At 41.1% G+C, this 18000-nt stretch overlaps 1 protein-coding gene across 1 annotated transcript; it reads left to right on the top strand.

The window, feature by feature from the left end:
- Window positions 1-8742: 8742 nt before the first annotated feature.
- LOC104461313 (heterochromatin-associated protein MENT-like) lies at window positions 8743-16923 on the top strand. The gene is made up of 7 exons (XM_010072853.1): window positions 8743-8910; window positions 10019-10105; window positions 10829-10966; window positions 12104-12221; window positions 12782-12924; window positions 15602-15769; window positions 16522-16923. Exons 1-7 carry the CDS (start codon window positions 8743-8745, stop codon window positions 16921-16923), a joined length of 1224 nt encoding a protein of 407 aa, XP_010071155.1.
- The last annotated feature ends 1077 nt before the right edge of the window (window positions 16924-18000 follow it).

Raw genomic sequence — 18000 nt, 5'->3', positions numbered from 1 at the left:
TTGTCCCCTTGTTTCCCCCCCCCCCCCCCCCCCCCCATTTCATTTGCTGTCTCAAAAACTAGGACGTTGGTGAGACTGCAAGAGACTGCAATGCTACAATAATGAGATCTGCCCCTCTAGTTATACAATTGCAAGATCGTTAAATTCTTGGCCTCTATCATGTCAAGAATACCATTCATGGCTCTCCTCCATTTAATCTGAGATGAACCCTGGTGATATAGTACTCAGGACACAGAGCAGCAATGAAATACCTTGCTGCAAGCAGTTTGTTTTCAAATTGCCAAGAAAATATGTGCAATATTGACGCCTGCTTCTATGGAACCGGACCAAACCACCTGCCACACAGCTGGGAATCTCCCAGCAATTTCCTTCACATCAAGAATGAATTAAAAGAGAGGAAAGAACTACCTCAGGGGATGGCAGCTGCAGGTGTCAAGTGCCTAGTCTTTCTTTTGCAATGAATTTGGCAGGGGGGGCTCAAAACCTTGCACCATTAAGTCTCAAGTGTTTGTTGCGCACCCTGCCTCTGATCATGAGTAAAACCAATTTGTATTTCATGCTTTCAGCTAAATGTTGAATTCACTATTTTAAAACTGTTTAACTCATTAAATTGCCATAAAAATTATTAGTTAATTAATCGTTTTTTCCTTGCAAACAACAAATTCCTCTCTTTATTAAATGACAGCTGGAAAGAGAACTGACATACGAGAAGCTGTCCGAATGGACTGACTCCACGAAGATGACCAAAATTCTTGTGGATCTGTACCTACCTAAGTTCACAATGGAGGAGAGATATGACATCAGCGATAATCTGATCAGCATGGGAATGCGCAGTGCCTTCAGCAGCAATGCTGATTTCAGTGGAATGGCTGAGAAGGGTGATGTGATGATCTCCAAAGTTCTTCATAGTTCTTTTGTTGCAGTTGATGAGAAAGGCACTGAGGCAGCTGCTGCTACTGCTGTAATTACAGAACTAACAAGTCTTCCTGTTAGCCATGTTCTGAAATTTAAGGCTGACCACCCCTTCCACTTCTTCATCAGACACAACAAATCCAAGAGCATCCTCTTTTTTGGCAGATTCTGCTCTCCCCTAGAATGAGATATTACTTGTTCACAAAGTTCACTGTCCAACGGAAAAATGTGAACTGCGGTGTTAAAATCTCAACCTTAAGCCGCATAGCCATACAGCCATATATACTGAAAGTATGCGTCCTTTTTCTTCCCTGCTCCTGCCAGGTAAGGCAGCACGCAGAAACTACCCTGTGCCTCAGAAACCACACCTCTACTGCTCCTTTCCATTGTCCTAACGAGACAGTCCTCCACAGAAAACAGAGTGTAGAATTTTGCTCTCTTGCATTGAACCTGCTCTTCTGGCTTTGTTGTGGAGCCATAAAAGCTCTCTGCACACAGGTCATCACTAGCCCCATGCCAATTGCTGACTTCAAGGGAAATGCAGTTCATTTTCTTGAATCTCCCAGACAGGGAAAAAAAATCCCTGAAAGACAAAAAAAAAAAAAAAGAAATGGTAGAAATCTGTACGCTCTCTTTTCCTTACTGGGAAACCTGTATTTGCATTACAATGCAGTTTCCTTATGTTCATTTCAAATTTATAGACTGTTGAAAATTAACAAAATTTAATACAAACCCAGAATAATCTCAAAAAGTCACTCATCTTCCCCTTTCTCACCGCATGTATACAGACGCATTGCACCCTTTCTCTTCTGCCCTTGCAGCTTCATGAAAAAATGAAACAGCGAGAGAAAATGGTCCAGCCCTTAAGATTTAATGGCTGACTTCTAATCACCTTGTATTTTTTCCTCCTTTTTCTAAGCTTTGTAGTTTAAGGCTGCTGAGAGTTACAACTACCAAAAATGCTAAGAAAACTATGAGCAACACACCTTCTTGCTACCTCTTATTGATACGCAATCTAAAACCTTCAGAATACAAATCTGCTTCTTCTCTTTGATTTTACCTAATTATACCTGTTTCCTGGCTAATACCTGCACAACTTCTTTGCTACCTGATTGATCAATGTATGATCTGTAACTTATGAGTGTATCTCAGCAAACTTAGTAATGGTATTGACAGAAACAGCAGTGAGACACTGATTGATGCTTTACTTCATAATTTTACCACAATCTGCATTTAATATAATAAATGGACTTGGAGTTGTGTTTGTATTATTCAAGACATCGAGTTATCCAGTTACCTGAGAGCATCCTGTAAGGTGCACAGCTGGAGCATGTTCCCATTCTTGCCATTCCAAGTCAACCACCACATCATTCTGATTGACAATGCTGAGACACTTAAATACTCTAGCATCTTATTTCCACTAGGCTTCAAATAGCCCTGAAAACACTGTTATTCAGCACAGTATCCTTGGCATTTACTAAACATACCTGTCACAACACACTAGAAATAAAAAGTCTGACTAGAGCCTATAGCCCAGAAGAGCACCTTCCAAACACTGCTTTTGCCCATGCACAACAGTGAACAAGCAATGCTGCACTGGCAACATCAGTTCCCTCCGTTGGCTTGGGAAGGCAGCAGTTATGCTTTCCTTTGGTCATAAGGAATAGCATAAAGTCTTGTAGCCATTGTGGTAATCTAATCACATGTCAGAGAACATTATCGAAGGCAACAAGATCTGAATGCAGGAGGGAAGTACTGTAAAAATATTTACTCTCAGTAAAATTCCAACTATAATTGCAATTCACTCCACCTCCACAAGAGGTGTTCTCTTTGGAAAAACAACTCCACACAACAAAGTGTATCTGCATCTTCTCCCCTGTACAAAGTGCTGCTTCTAAAATCAGTGCACTCCCTTGCTTGTAACCTTCAGCTCAGGGCTCATCTGTCTGTCATCCAGGAGCTACCTTGGTGCAGCCCAGTTGTGCTGTTGACTCAGCTTTACTGAGAGGTTTGTTGATTAGGTGTGGAAAAGTACACAAGTGAAGGCCATGACAAATAAGAAAAGTAAAAACACAGAGAAGTTATTATCAGTATGGAATAGTCAGCATAGTGAGGCTTCAAGAGCAGAAACACTTACATGAGGAGGCATAAAATCTTAATTAAGAAAAAAAAATCAAGAATTGGAAAGGAACAACACGGACATCAAGTCTGAGCCTCTTCCAGGGAGCAACAAAGACCAGCCCTTCTCCACTTGAGTGATGCCTGGCCAACAAAGACTCATCAGGGTACTAAGCATGTTAATTCTTAGCCTTGTAGCATGTTAATCCTATCACTCTGTTGTGTGTATTCAACAATAAGTAACCACTGGGAACTCCTAAACTGTGTATTGCTGTTTGAAGAAGGCCTCATCTACTTCCTCCTCAGGAAGTCTACAGCAGACACTCACTACAACAGCACCTGTGTTGCCCTGCCCGCTAATCTTGACCCATAAGCTCTCGACTTGTTTCCGCCCTGTGCCAAGGCAGAGCCCTGCGCACTCCAGCTGCTCTCTCACACAAAGGGAAACTCCCTTCTCATTCCTCCCTTCTCAATCCTAAACCTAAGGTCAAATCCTAGGCTAGTAATTGGCGCTATGCTCCCTCCCAGGTTCTCCTGCACCTGCAGACACTGGCACAGCAGAGAAGCTGAAAATCCCTTGACTGTCCTGGCAGCAACTATAAACATCAGTGTGTTATCAATCAGCCTTCTTCTCAGTGCCAATCCAAAACACAGCCTCACACTAGCTACTGTGAAGAAAGTTAACTCCATCCCAGCTGAAACAAGGTCAACTACCCAAGTCAGCAGATACGGGCCCTGTCCCCTGCAGTTACTTTAATTTCTCACACTTGTTAATGGCCTTTGAGATCTGGAAGGTGCATCTGTCAGTGCTGTAAGTTAAGAAAAATTGCAAGTCTTTTAGTTTCCATGTTCAGAATTATTTCCCCCTGCTAGTTTGGAATGCCACACTTGGATATAAAAAGGGAGGCAGTCCCAGGAATGTGAATTTCCAGTGCAACATGCTAGCCATGCTTGCTGTTGTTGTTCCAGGAGGCCTGGGTGCTGGAGCTGACAGGCCTGTTGCCTGGATGGGGGAAGAGAAGAGACAGATCTGGAGCAGAGCACATCCTACACCATGAACAGGTCATGGTGTTCCAATTCTCCTCTCAGCAAAATCTCCCCCAAGCACTCTCCTTTCTCCCCTGTCTGTCACAAAGGGTGGCATGATGCTTTTGAAAGACAGTTCCATTTTATTCTTCCATACTGGGGAAAATGCTATTTAATCATCTTTCTAAAATAAGCAAAGGTAGCCAAGTAATAGGTGCTACATGACTGCATTTCCAAATAACTGCTTTCAAGAAACCCTGAGTTTGTTCTGTATCATCAAAATTTCAGGTCCACAAACTCCTCCTTGAAAGTCCTCAGGACTTTGAAAACAAAAGAAAGAAGCATCTACAGGAAAGTGCTGAGATAAGCCTCATTACAAGCACGTTGTGAGCGCAGACTGTCACTTAGTGACTCCATACCTGTCGAAACACAGTAGATTAACATACTTTCAGTTATCCTACAATTAAAGATGGGGCTTTCGTCTTCCAGTGGAAATCTCAGTGTCGTAAAATAATCCCTGGCACCTCTGTGGTAGATGTACGTCATGACAAGCAGAAATGGCAGACACAGCACACAATAATAAAAACTGGTGTGCTGGTGTATTGCTAGTATTCAAGACAAGGACACAGAAAAAAACCCCTGTTTTAGAACTGAAATGCATATGCATCCATAGTTTTTAAGGTTTTATTCTGCCATCAGTAACAGGCACAAGAAAATCCCTTTTTAAATGTTATTTATAGTCCAATCCTTTAGTTGTATTGCAACAGATGTGATACTTGCTTTATTTTCTTCCTGGAAGACACAGGTGAATGGGATTTCCTGCAGAGTAAAAATCCATAATTGGACTTAGTCTAGCACTAATTTTAAATTGTTATGCTTTTTACTAGATGTAACTGAAATAGAACTGATTTTCAAGAAATATCCAACTGATCTTCAAGAATACCCACTCAGAGCTGACCATTTACAAAGTACAGGTATGGGAGCATGACAATCAAACAGGCAGAAAGACACAACCTCACATCTATGCTGAGCAAGATGTGGATGAAAGATGGCTTCAAAAAAAAGCCAAAATTACTTCACCAGTATGCCAGAGGAAAATTACTGGTTTTATCAAAAGGCTTTATATGACCATTTGTCAGAAGCAAATCCACTTGAGGTCAACAGGTCAGGCGCTGTGATGCTGTGAAACCTTCTTTCTGCCATTCAGGTTGCAGCAATTCACCGTTTCCTCTCACTCTTTGCATCTGGCACAGGCAAACCAAGATTACCTCTTCTTTGGCCAATCGGCTCCCCTTTGAAACTCCACTCTCTCTTACTAAACAGGATCTTGCACCAGCTGGAATACACCACAAAGAGTGTCTACACAGTTTGGGTAACCTTTCTTCATTTTCCTGTACTTTTGGCCAATCTTTGTAGCTTGTAGTACCACTAACTGTTGTTTGGTTTTTTTTTTTTTCTTCTACTAATTTAGCTAAAACATAGACACCAGCAGTTTCAGATACATAGCAGAAATGTTTCTTAAGCACATAACTAAACATAATAGTATGTAATACATTTCTGAAGCAAGAAAATAAGATGGATATTCCAGGCTCAAAAACTGCACACACCTAAAAACAAAACCCATGGACCAAGAGAAGTGCATATATATATTCAGATTCAGATTCAAAGTGAATATAAGCATGAAAATGTAATTCTAGTTCAAAATATGGACATATTCTTTATACTGATCCTTTTCCTGTATAGGTTAACTGCATGTTGGTAATTGTTTTACTCTGCATGTGCTGTCCTAGTGGGCATTGGCCATTCCTAACTAACCATAAATGTAGCAGAAAAGACATCATGATTGCAAAGGAAATTTATCAATGCAGTTTAAGTTACACAGGTAGAAGCAGACGAAAACAGAAGAATTGCTAATTACACTAGTTTAAAGGAAAACATTTGTGTACACCTAAGTGTTTTGTATTATACCTTTCCTGATCTCCCATTTTATGCTGTTTGCCTCTCTCCTCCAATACAACAATCTCAGTAAAATAAATCATTACAAGCAAAGCTTCCAAGTAGTTTTGCAGCTTTTGGTAGATAGTTCAAACTCTCTCAATTTATCACAGAGGAATAACAAGCTTGAAACAGCATAGGGCCTGCAGATATCAAAAGTACCTTCAACTGCTCTGCTAGGAGCAGCAGTCTCCAACCAACATCCACCAATTCAAATGATTGTGTTCACTCTTATTTCCTCACTTATTTTAGGTGACTCAGTAAATGCCTTCTGCACTTCTGTGATCAACTTTCTAAAAAAGAAGAGCAAAAATGTAAAATATCACAAAATTGGTGCTTTATGTGACCTGAATCCCACAAGTATTCAAATCCTTCCCCTCTCAAATTTGAGCACAGGATGAATGCAACCAACAGCCTATTTCAATATTCCCTTTTAGCCATATCTTTGAGATTAGTTTCTATTCACTGCCCCAGTTTGTAGAGTAAAAAGGAAGCTGTAAAATTATTTCAACATGTTCCTTTTCAGTGTAGGGTGTTTAAATTCTTTTCTGCAATTCCTACATTTTTGCAGGCCTAATGCCAAGGTTGTGGAGGACACCTGTGGAAGAAAGGCACACTGGTCTTCACATACGCCAACTAACAGTGGCCTTGAATTGAGGAGGTCTCTCTCTGTGTAAGTTCTGAAAGCAGGTGATAGAGAGGAGAAGTAGGAAAAGATAAGGGAACATGCATATTAATACAAAAAGAGGATGTAGAGAAGGGAGGTGCAAACATTTCTACATTTCCAAAAGTATTCATTGCCTCATAGACTGCCACAGATCCTGACTGAAGACAGATCTTAACTCTTCTCTCCCTCAGGATTTCAGGTAGTGTAAATATTCATATCAAAATAACTACCTTTACTTTGGAAGTCTTAAAAATTCATATTACATGATTTGTAACTGAGCAGTTAAATGATGGCGTAGAAGTCATGGAGGGGAAGGGAGTGTTAATTTTTTAGTACACAGTGTAGCCCTCAGGAAAACACTGTGCCAAGGCACCGTGATCAGAACGCAAGCCCAGGCTGGGAAAAACCTAGGCAACCTGCAAGGGCAGAAAGTTTTCTCACCTGTAGGAGGGGTGCCTGAATCACCAGGCTACCACTTGATTTAGGACCAGAGGAGTGAGGCTGCCAGAGAGAATACCCTCCTACTGATCCTGGAATTGAACACACAAGGTAGCGTAAGCCTGTAGCACAGTGTTTCAGATGCTCAGCATGGGGTGTATTGGTTCAAGCCTCTGCTTTATTAATATCAAGTAACTACTGGATCAGTAAACCTCACAGAAACACCCACATGTTCTCTCTCTCAAGCCTGAGAAATGTTTGCTTCATGCAGATTCAGTGCAGGTACTCTGGGAACAGTAGATGGAGATGCCAGTTTGAAATTCTTCAGGCAAAAATGCTCAGCTCAGCCCTGTTCCCCAGATATGCTCTGTGAGTATCAGCATCTCCAGGCACAGCAGTAAGAGATATCTGACTTGAAAGTTCTATGCTTAGATACAGCCTAGGCTGCAGAGTATTCACCTCTGAAGCACTCCTGAGAATGCTCCAAAGCAGTTGTGGAGCTGTGGAAAGGTCTGAAATCAAAACTGAAGGGTGTCAGAGGCTCTGGGCATCTCTAACACTGCATGACAGCTGTCTTTAAGGACTGCAGGTTTTTATTTGAGCATGTAAATTGTGGGTGAAGATAAATCTAAATGTCTAATGCTTTTGTTGATTTAATGCTTAACCTTTCACCTGCTGTCACCTTACAATGGCTTTAATACATGTTTCAGTAGTCCTCATACTGGTGAAGACAATGGAAATTTCTGAATTTGACCTAGTATTTGTCAACGGTATTAGATTGATCTAAAGTATGCTAATAAGAAAAACAGGTTTGTTCTGGATCCACATACAGAAAAGCAGTTTCATCCTGGGGTTGGTTTTTTTGTTTGTTTTGATTTTGTCCTATAAAAACATACTCAGAAAAAGAAGCAGAACAATGATGGAAAATCTGCAGGTTCTGATAAACTAGCAGGCAAACAGGGAAAATTTGTTGTTTAAACCAGGAACTATTTTGGGTTGTATATAAGATACAAGGGTTTACTTGAAAAACAGTAATTACCAAATCCAGCTACAGCTTTCAAACATGTGTTTACCTACACCAAGAACATTTAAAAATCTACAGATTTCTAGTAGCCTTCAAGATACATGTAGTGAATTGCATGAATTCACCATGGTTTTTTTAGCAGAAAATAATAGCACAGAAAGGTTGAGGAAATAGAAAAAAGCTCAAAGCAGCACAGTGAGAGATTATTCTGTTTCACTCCCTCCAAATGGAAGAATAATTCTATGAAATTTAAGAAAATGTGTTTTTGAAACAAGTTTGATCTTTGTATACATTTCTAGCTAAAATTGTGCTTATCTGATGAAGAATAAATAAAAAAGCTGAGGACATTGAGGAGTGATGAAGAAGGGAGAAATAACGCACGTCTTAGAGACCTATTAGCTGACTGTACTTGGTATCTGTGCAGTATTTTACCCATTATAGGGACACTCTCATACTGCATTTGAGAGGGTGCAGGCAATCTTCTACTAGCAGCTTTGTACTTTTTAAAAGAAGTAAAGAAGCAGTCATCACCTCTCTGACACTCTTGTCTCAGGCTGTATCAATGGAGTCTCTCTCAGTGTCAACCAACAGCTTCACTCTGGACCTTTACAAAAAGCTGAATGAAACTTCCAAAGACAAAAACATTTTCTTTGCTCCTTGGAGTATTGCAGCTGCTCTCGCCATGGTCTACCTGGGTGCAAAAGGTGACACTGCAACCCAGATGGCTGAGGTAAGCCCTGAAACTAGCAGCATATCACCTCACTGGTACCTCCCACATAAATTGCATTATTCTTACGCCTATGGGAACAGAAAGGAACAACATGGGAGAACAGGGACCTGCCAGAACGTTGGTACAGGAAATAAGCCCCCACACACTGCCAGCAGTCCTGCAGGTTCTTCCACTTTATTTCCTTGATCTCCCTGCTCTGCACTACCCCTACATTTAACTTACATTTGGAGTTCCCAGAGCATTGCAAGTGGTCTCCCAGCGGGAAGTTACTGACATTAGAGACTACTGCTGGTTTTGCTGGGAATGCTACCTTCTATTTTAATTGTTTTTTGAACAGAATAATTCACCTGATATAGTGCTCAAATAGTAATAAAGAGATAGTTTTATTAGGAAAATTAATATGGAGCTAAGACAATCTAGAAAAAGGAGTGCCAGAGACAAAATCACTGCTTCTAGACCCCAGCTGGTTCTGGAAGCAGCATATCTGTTTTCTCACAGTGCATACAAAAGTTAGTATGCTCTCCTGAACATGTCTGGCTGCACAGGAGTCGTACAAATACTTTTGCTTGTGACATAGTTAGTCCGTAAATAAGGTGATCTTCCCATGAACAATGGAGACATACCAGTACTGAAAATATGATTTCACTTATGCCCACTTTGGCAGAAGTTTTCAGTCTTGTACTCTTTTAGGTTATATGCATTTACTTAAACATATTAAATGTAGAATTCTACACTCTCACAGACTCTGAAGTGCACTCTGCTCTTTGTTGTGCTTGGTCATGATCTGAAAATAAATTTCATGTACCCCAAGCATGAACTGACCCTTAATCTAAATAAATTCATATTTCAGTTATAATATTGATCTATTACTAAGCAGTAAATGTGACTAAAATCTATATAATAATTATATCATTATCGAGACTAAATCAAAGTTTAGCAAAGATGCTCAGCCTTTGGTGAGGTCTTGTCCTTAGTAACTTTTCATAAACTAACCGTCATTGTGCATGACTGGTGAATTATCATAAAAAACTAATATAATTACATAACCCTTGCACACATTTATCTTCAAAAAACAAGCTGTCTTTATGAACATTTATCATCATCACAGGTTCTTCATTTTAACCAGACTGCAGGAGAAGAAGGTTCGTCTGAGACAACAAGGCCTTCTCCAGGGAGACCAAAGAAAAGAAAGATGGTATTTATCACAACAAAAGACTCAGAGAAAAAAAAAAATATCTCTGAGAAAGGGATAGTTCATCACAACCACCGCTTTAGCCTTCTAACATTTGCATGTCTTCCGTCTACATCTACTGTCTCACTTCAGTAAGAACTATACATAGAAAAAGTGAACAAGCAGACAACGTTACCATAAAACTCAGGAACCCAGGCTTTCAAAAGCAGAACTGAGATAGAAACAGCATTTTGATTGGCCCTAATACTGTCTTACTTGGTTTTAGCTGGTCTATGGCACTATCAAGAAATCAGTTGTCCTAATGTGCTTAGCACAATTCTATCTCTTATCAGCTTTGGTTTTCTGTAGTGAAAAACAACTGCTGCCTTCACACCTGACTCCAGCCCTGCCCAATAAACTTCCTTCCACCTTCTTCATGCATGGACACACCAGGTAAACAAAATTTGTCTTTAAGCTAACACATGCTGATTCACCCTTGTTCATCAGCTCCCCAGAGACTTGCCACCAGGCAAAACTGCCCAGATCTTCTTCATTGAATGAACTCCCCAAGAACTGAAAGGCTTGTAAACTGAAACAAGCCATGTTTCTTTAGCACAGAAACCAAAAATAAAGCTCAAAGAAACTAGATTAGATGAACTAGAAATATACTTCAACAACTGTAACACTTCAGACAGAAAAAAAAAAAATCCCATACTAATTGGTTTCTCTTTGGTGTCTCTTTCCAAGGACCCTGAGCCCAAGCAAACTCGAGACATCCACTCTGGCTTCAAAGAGCTCCTGTCTGTCATCAACAAACCCAGAAGCACCTACTTGCTGAAGAGTGCCAGCCGACTGTACGAGGAAAAGACCTACCCATTACTGCCTGTGAGTTGAACATCTTTACTTGAGAATAGTTGGACATTAAGAAAGATTATCAATAGAGATTATAAAAATTTTCCAAATGGTAGCACTGTGGTTTCAGTGACAACATGAGGACAGCCATACAGGGCTAGCCTTGGACAGATAAGAGGTCCATCTGTCTCCAGCAATGGGCAACAATTTAGGAAGTGCATGAGAACAAGGCATGCTGTGTAGTAATGCTTCTCCAGAATCTGCAGTGGTCACCAAGCAATCTGCAGCTCAGGGACTTCCTGAACCAGAGGGCATGTCCTAGACCTTGATGAGCTGTCATGTTTATCCATACACCCATTAAACCTATTCTACTCATTCACCCCATACAGACTCATGAGTTTGTAATTACCTATGTATTTGAAATCTTTTTTAAAAACTGATGTTGTATTAATCATCTTATAATTTCTTGGAAGGTGGTTTTAAATTAGATTACTGTTCTTTGATCTTGGAGATTACTTTGATCTCCCAATTAATTAGTAATTTGTCCTTCTGAATGCTTATTGCTCATTTTCTCCATAATCTCATGTACCTGTGCTTTACAGAGAATCTAAAGAATTTCCAGCTGAGAATCTCCATGAACAGTTTCACAGCAGATGTTAATTCGCATTTCTGCCATGACTTTATTCTACCAGAACATTCCCTTTATATCTGATCCTCTATTGTCCTCACAAACTCTTGGCAGGTTCCTCATCTCTGAAGCAAATCTAAAACCTCGTTTCAACTTTATATGAGACTATTCTTCCTTCTTGTACTGAACCCTATGTTGTAAAGTAGAAAAAAAGTATTTAAACAATATAAAAAGGTCATTTTGAGAAATGAAAAAAACCACGAAGAAGGTTTGTTTCATGGGATATTTCAAAATAACAAATTTGCACTTTAGGTTTCAAACCTAAAAAAATAAAATAAAAATTTAAAGTGTCAGTTTCCTTAAGACTGAAGTTTGATCAGTCCTTGCTTAATATTTATCATAGAATGTATCAGACCTTATTTTAAGGGTTATCCCATTTCAAACAAACTATATTTTCTTCAATTATGTATTAGCAGACTGTATAATTTGTTGAAGTTATTATTTCTAACATTTTCATAACTCAAATCAATTCTATCTTTCAGAAATTCTTACAGCTCTTTACAAGCTATTATAATACAAAGCCACAAGCTGTAAACTTTAAGACAGCTTCAGAACAAGCCAGAGCACTGATCAATTCGTGGGTTGAAAATGAAACCGAGAGTAAGTAACACTCTGATGGCTTTTTTCTTGTCTAACTTTCAAATCATTTGCATTTCCACATTTATTGTTCTTGCAGCCAAGGATTCATAAAAGATGGAAATTTAGGGGAGGTGATGTGCAAAGTGCAGTTTCAATGGCTTGAAGAAACCCTCTCTCCAAACTTAACTGCTGCTCCTTACAAGGTCCTTCCCTAGATCTTTCATGCCTCTTCTGAATTACTTCTGTTCAGAGGAAGGCAGAGGTAGATACTGAGTGGCTCCAATATGATTAGTGAGGGTTTAACTTCTGAATTCTTCAGCTGCTTGCAACCAACTTCAAATAACATCCAAGCTGTTCCACTTTACCCACCTTCCAACGTCATTTACTACCAAAAATTGCAATAAACATATAAAAAAAATAAAGTGATATTTCATTTTTAGCATATGAAAAAATGGACACTCAAAAACTTTCCCAAATTGCAAACATTTTTGCTAGAAAGTTAGGCACAGAGAAGGCACAATTAAAACTCACAAGTTACAGAGTAATACTGGAATAACAGTCCTATTTGTCTGATTTTAAAGGGAAAATCCAGGATCTGCTGCCTGCAGGATCTCTCAATTCTCAGACTGTATTGGTCTTAGTAAATGCCATTTATTTCAAAGGAAACTGGGAAAAGAAATTTCCAGAGGAAAATACTTCTGAGATGCCCTTCAGATTGAGCAAGGTAAATTCCTTGTCCATATGAGTATTGTCATACATGAGTATGTCTATCACTGAAGAGCAAGAAACCTCTAAATATTTCATCTGCATTTCATACACCACTGCAACACTATTCATAGCTGGGCACATGGTATAAACTCAGCAAGAATGGCAATTATGAAAATAAGTCAGCATTATCTTATTTATGTATATCCATGAGAACAGGATTTTCACTTTAATTAACAGCTCTTCAGTATCAAAACATTTGAGAACACTGTGGTTAAGTACCTTAAGGACAAGAGGAAACTTCCAATAAGTACCAGCGTCCCATTTTCAAAAGGGACTGAGTTGCTTTTGGGAGCAGTGCTTAGACATCTAAGTCTCTTTTCTGCTTTTGAGACATAGTCTATACTCTGAGTTCAAGGAAATGGAATCAGTTCTTTTCTCACACACCCTGGGTGTTACATAAAACCTCAGAGAGCATTTTCATGGAGGTTTGTCATTTTAGCTGAATGCGCGAGTATGATGTATTTGGTGTACACTGAGGGCATGTTATTGAGCTATTAGCATTTAAACAATCATGTGCTGACAATTCACAGTAGCTGACCACATGCATATTTTTGGACTGTGTCAAAGGCAAGCAAAATTATTTGTCAATGGAAGTATGTATCTTGTTTGACATAGATTGTGAGTGCAAACACCTTCAGGCAATGTGAAGCGCTTGAGTCAACGATGTGAATGTGTATCTGAAACCTACTACTCTACATGTGTGGTTTTAGGATCCGTCACAGTACATGGTTCTGGTGGGTTGACCCTGGCTGTCTGCCAGGTGCCCACCACGCTGCTTTATCACTCCCCCTTCTCAACAGGACAGGGGGAGAAAAACAGAAGGAAAAACTCATGGTTTGAGATAAGGACAAGGAGATAATTAACCAATTACTGTCACAGGGAAACCAGATTCAACTTAGGAAAATTAATTTACTATATTGCCAATTACTCAGAGTAGGATAATGAGAAATAAGAACAAAAATAAAACATCTTCCCCCCACCCCTCCCTTCTTCCCAGGCTCAACTTCACTCCCAACTCTTCCACCTATGCCCTAAAGCAGAGCAGAGGGATAGGGAATGGTCGGAATGGTGGTTGCAGTCAGTTCATAACACTTTGTCTCTGCCTCTCCTTCCTCCTCACACTTTTCCCCTGCTCCAGTGTGGACACTCCATCCACAGAGGTGTTCAAGGCCAGGCAGGATGAGGTTTTGAGCAACCTGGTCTAGTGGAAGGTGTCACTGCCCTTGGCAGGGGGGTTGGAACTAGGTGATCTTTAAGGTCCCTTCCAATGCAAACCATTCTCTGATTCTATGATTCTGTGCTGCAAGTCCTTCATGTCCAATGTGGGTCCTTCCCACAGGCTGCAGTTCTTCAAGAACTGCTCCAGCACAGGTCCTTACCTGGGGGTGCAGTCCTTCAGGAAGGGACTGCTCCAGCGTGGATTCCCCACAGGGTCACAAGTCCTGCCAGTAAACTTGCTCCTGAGTGAGCTCCTCTCCACAGGGTTAAACATCCTGCCAGGAGCATGCTACAGCATGGGCTCTTCACGGGTTGCAGCGTCCTTCAGGGCACATCCACCTGTTCCAGCATGGAGTCCTCCACAGGCTGCTGGGTGGATATCTGTACCACCATGATCTTCACCGCAGGCTTCAGGGGAATCTCTGCTCCAGTGCCTGGAGCACCTCCTCCCCCTCCTTCCTCACTGACTTTGCTGTCTGCAGAGTTGTTTCTCTTACATTTTCTCACTCCTCTCTCCCAGCTGCTGTTGCACAACAGTTGTTTTCCCCTTTCTTAAATATGTTATCACAGAGACACTACCAATGTCACTGACTGGCTCAGCTTTGTCCAGTGGCGGGTCCGTCTTTGAGCTGGCTGGAACTGGCTCTGCCCAACATGGAGGCAGTTTCTGATGTTTCCTCACCAAAGTCATCCCTGCAGCCCCTCCAGTATCAAAATTTTGCCATGTAAACCCAATACATTGGTGCACAGAGAGGGTTTAATTCACAGGGTACCTGATACAAAGCCTACAAACAGATAAACTTTTGCACTCAAATGTGACTGAAATGTAAAGGGTAGTGGACATAGTAAAAACTCTGTAAACATAAGAGAGCATAGGAGTTCAGAAGACTATTGGGTAATCCAATTTAATTTGGTAATCTGGTCCTTTATGGTTTGGGTAAGAGGAAAAGCCAGCACAGGTCACAGAAAAAATGGTTCAGAGGCAAGGTGAGAAAATCAGTATCGCCTGGAAATATAAAAAAGGCAAAAGAGTTGATGGCATCCAGAGGAAGAAAGGCAATGTTTTCTCCCCACAGTCAAGGTCCTCAACTCCAAAAATGTAATATTTGGGAGAAAACATGAAACACTTACAGAAGTTCCTTGCTTATCAAAGCTAACTCCTTAATTTCAAAATGAGAAATACAGTACACAATTCAGTCGGCAGGTACTGTATGTGTCTATGTCAATTTTTTGTAAAGATCCCAGTAACTGTGAAAAAGAGGTGAGCATGTTACTGTCCAAAGGGTACTGAGTACACGAATGCCAGTCTTGTACTTTTCACTAATTTTTGCTTTCAGCTCAACGAAGTAATCGTTATCATTAATTTTAAAGAATGAATTAGCACTATTTTTTATGTCTGAATTTTTTTTTAACAGACCAAGACCAAAACAGTACAGATGATGTTTCTGAGAGATACATTTTTGATATTCCATGAAAAAACGACTAAGTTCAAAATCATTGAGCTGCCATACGTAGAAAATGAACTCAGCATGTTCATTCTCCTACCAGATGACGTCAATGATAACACTACTGGTCTGGAGCTGGTAAAACTGACCTACTGTTGTATCACATACACTACGAGACAGTAACAGAAACAGATTAAAAGAGTGGGGAAGAATAAGCCTCAAAATCAGGGTAGAATAGGTTCTGATGTGTGCATACTTTGTTTCATAAACTATAACACCATGGTTTCTCAGCTTAGGATTCAGGGGATCTGATAACACTACAAATGCAGTATTTTACTTAAGGATTCACCTAAAAAGTATGTCCACATAACTGTCTTAATCTATTTTGTGTCCCCTTTTCTATTGCTACAATAGCACAAGGAAAGCAAGGATCAAATCTGGATCACCGTGCCCTAGCATTATCTTATTCTGAGGGCTGTGTTAATTCACTTTTATCTCATTTTCAGTCTGGATTTGCACCTGGTATTTTGTGGTTAGGTTTCTCAAACTAAGTACTGACCACTCTGACCCAGAAGGCATCAGCAGCCACTCATGACCATGCCAGGATCAGTTTCAGATTCTAAAAAGATCAGGGCAAACATCTTTTGATTTGCATCTGAGGTCCCACACATTCCACTTTTTTACCACTACTAAGAGAAAAGTCACCCATAGACACACACGGCAAGTGCCTATTAACACCATTCTGAGTCACACATTGCAAAAAAGCATTACTCTTCGCATCAGAAAAAACAAAAAAACAAACGAACAACTGTAACAGTTCAGACCTATACCTCACCACCTTCAAGGAAAGAGAGTGTAAGTAACTGACAGTCTGATCTCACTCATTGCAGGTGGAAAGAGAGTTGACCTATGGGAAACTAGCTGAATGGACCAAATCAGCCAGCATGATGAAAGCTGAAGTGGATTTGTACCTGCCCAAGTTGAAGCTGGAAGAGAATTATGACCTTAAATCCCCTTTAAGCAGCATGGGGATACGAAATGCTTTTGACCCCATTCAGGCTGACTTCACTGGGATGTCAGCTAAGAAGGATCTTTTAATCTCAAAAGTTATTCACAAAGCTTTCATAGAGGTCAATGAAGAAGGTACTGAGGCAGCAGCTGCCACAAGTGTCCTGACGCTGAGATCAAAAGCTCCAACAATGACTTTTAAAGCTGACCACCCTTTCCTCTTCTTCATCAAACACAACAAATCCCAAAACATCCTCTTCTTTGGCAGGCTCTGCTCACCCTAGTCAGAGTTACTCTGTGCCTCACCAAGCAGGAGACATTTGCTTGCCAGCTCAGAGACAAATACCAACACCTGAAACTCGGGCTGCAACTGTGGGGAGCGGGACCTGAACCTTTCCTCTGTCAGACCACACACCCCAGGGCCTGAGGCACAGCTCCTCCTGACTCTCCTACCCCACAGGGACTACCATGGCAGGGGGAGTGCATGATGTCTTGCATCCACGTAGCAATCCTGGCTGTCATTCAGACCAGGCCATCAAGGGCATCTCTGTCCCCTACCCACACTTACCTATGGCATTCTATCCCTTGCCCTCACAGCGCTGTGTACAAATATATGCTAACAAAGGCCCTCTCCTCATGAATAGAGCCTCTGATTCAGATGGGATCTTAGCACTTACTCCTACCCCACAGCAGCTCAACCACAGTGGTCCTATTTAGCCCTTGATTACGTCCTCACATTGCAAATGGAGGCAGACCCTCCCTACCCAACGCCTGAGGCCATTGCCTTGCTTTCCTTCCACATCCCACCCTTAAGTCCTCATCAGCTCCCAATTTCACCTCAATTGGCTTCCCGTCACTCTATTGATTTTTTTTAAAAATAATTTAAAAGACACCTGTTGAATATTTGCCTCAATCAGACCCTCGGGCATGTGAGGAGGGGCTGAGCCCCTAAGGTCGACGGCTATAGCAACACCTCACTGTTGTTCAAAACAACATCCACTTCAAAAATTATTATTAAAAACCCCTCATAGACCGGTGGCGTTTTTTATCAGCTCTGCCACGACAGGGAGGCAGAGGTGGAAAATCACCGGCTGCGGCGAGGCGATGGCCACGGACATACAGAAGGGTGAGTGTGGGGGGGGTGCTGTGAGTGTTCTCCACAGCCGTGGGCACCGGCCATTTTGTGCGGGGGGTTCCATCTCTGCCGCGGCGGCCAAATGGCCGTTGGCCGCCGTGGAGGGGAACGGCCACAACCACCAGCTAAAGCCCGAAGCACGGCTGAAGGAGAGGGGCTGAGCTCCCGCCCTTTCCCTCATCTCGGTAACGCTTCCGGCGAAAGCGAAGGGAAGGGCCGGGCCGGG

This window comes from Pterocles gutturalis, unplaced genomic scaffold, assembly GCF_000699245.1.
Source record: "Pterocles gutturalis isolate BGI_N339 unplaced genomic scaffold, ASM69924v1 scaffold35912, whole genome shotgun sequence".
In the NCBI taxonomy this organism is placed as follows: domain Eukaryota; kingdom Metazoa; phylum Chordata; class Aves; order Pterocliformes; family Pteroclidae; genus Pterocles; species Pterocles gutturalis.
The sequence above is the reverse complement of the archived record's forward strand: the minus strand, read 5'-3'. Positions and strand labels throughout refer to the sequence as shown.

Coding starts and splice junctions, on each gene's coding strand:
- LOC104461313 (XM_010072853.1), top strand. CDS start 8,743: ATGGAGTCTCTCTCAGTGTCAACCAACAGCTTCACTCTGGACCTTTAC. Junction 10,967..12,103: donor AGACCTACCCATTACTGCCT/GTGAGTTGAACA, acceptor TCTATCTTTCAG/AAATTCTTACAGCTCTTTAC. Junction 12,925..15,601: donor TGCCCTTCAGATTGAGCAAG/GTAAATTCCTTG, acceptor TTTTTTTAACAG/ACCAAGACCAAAACAGTACA.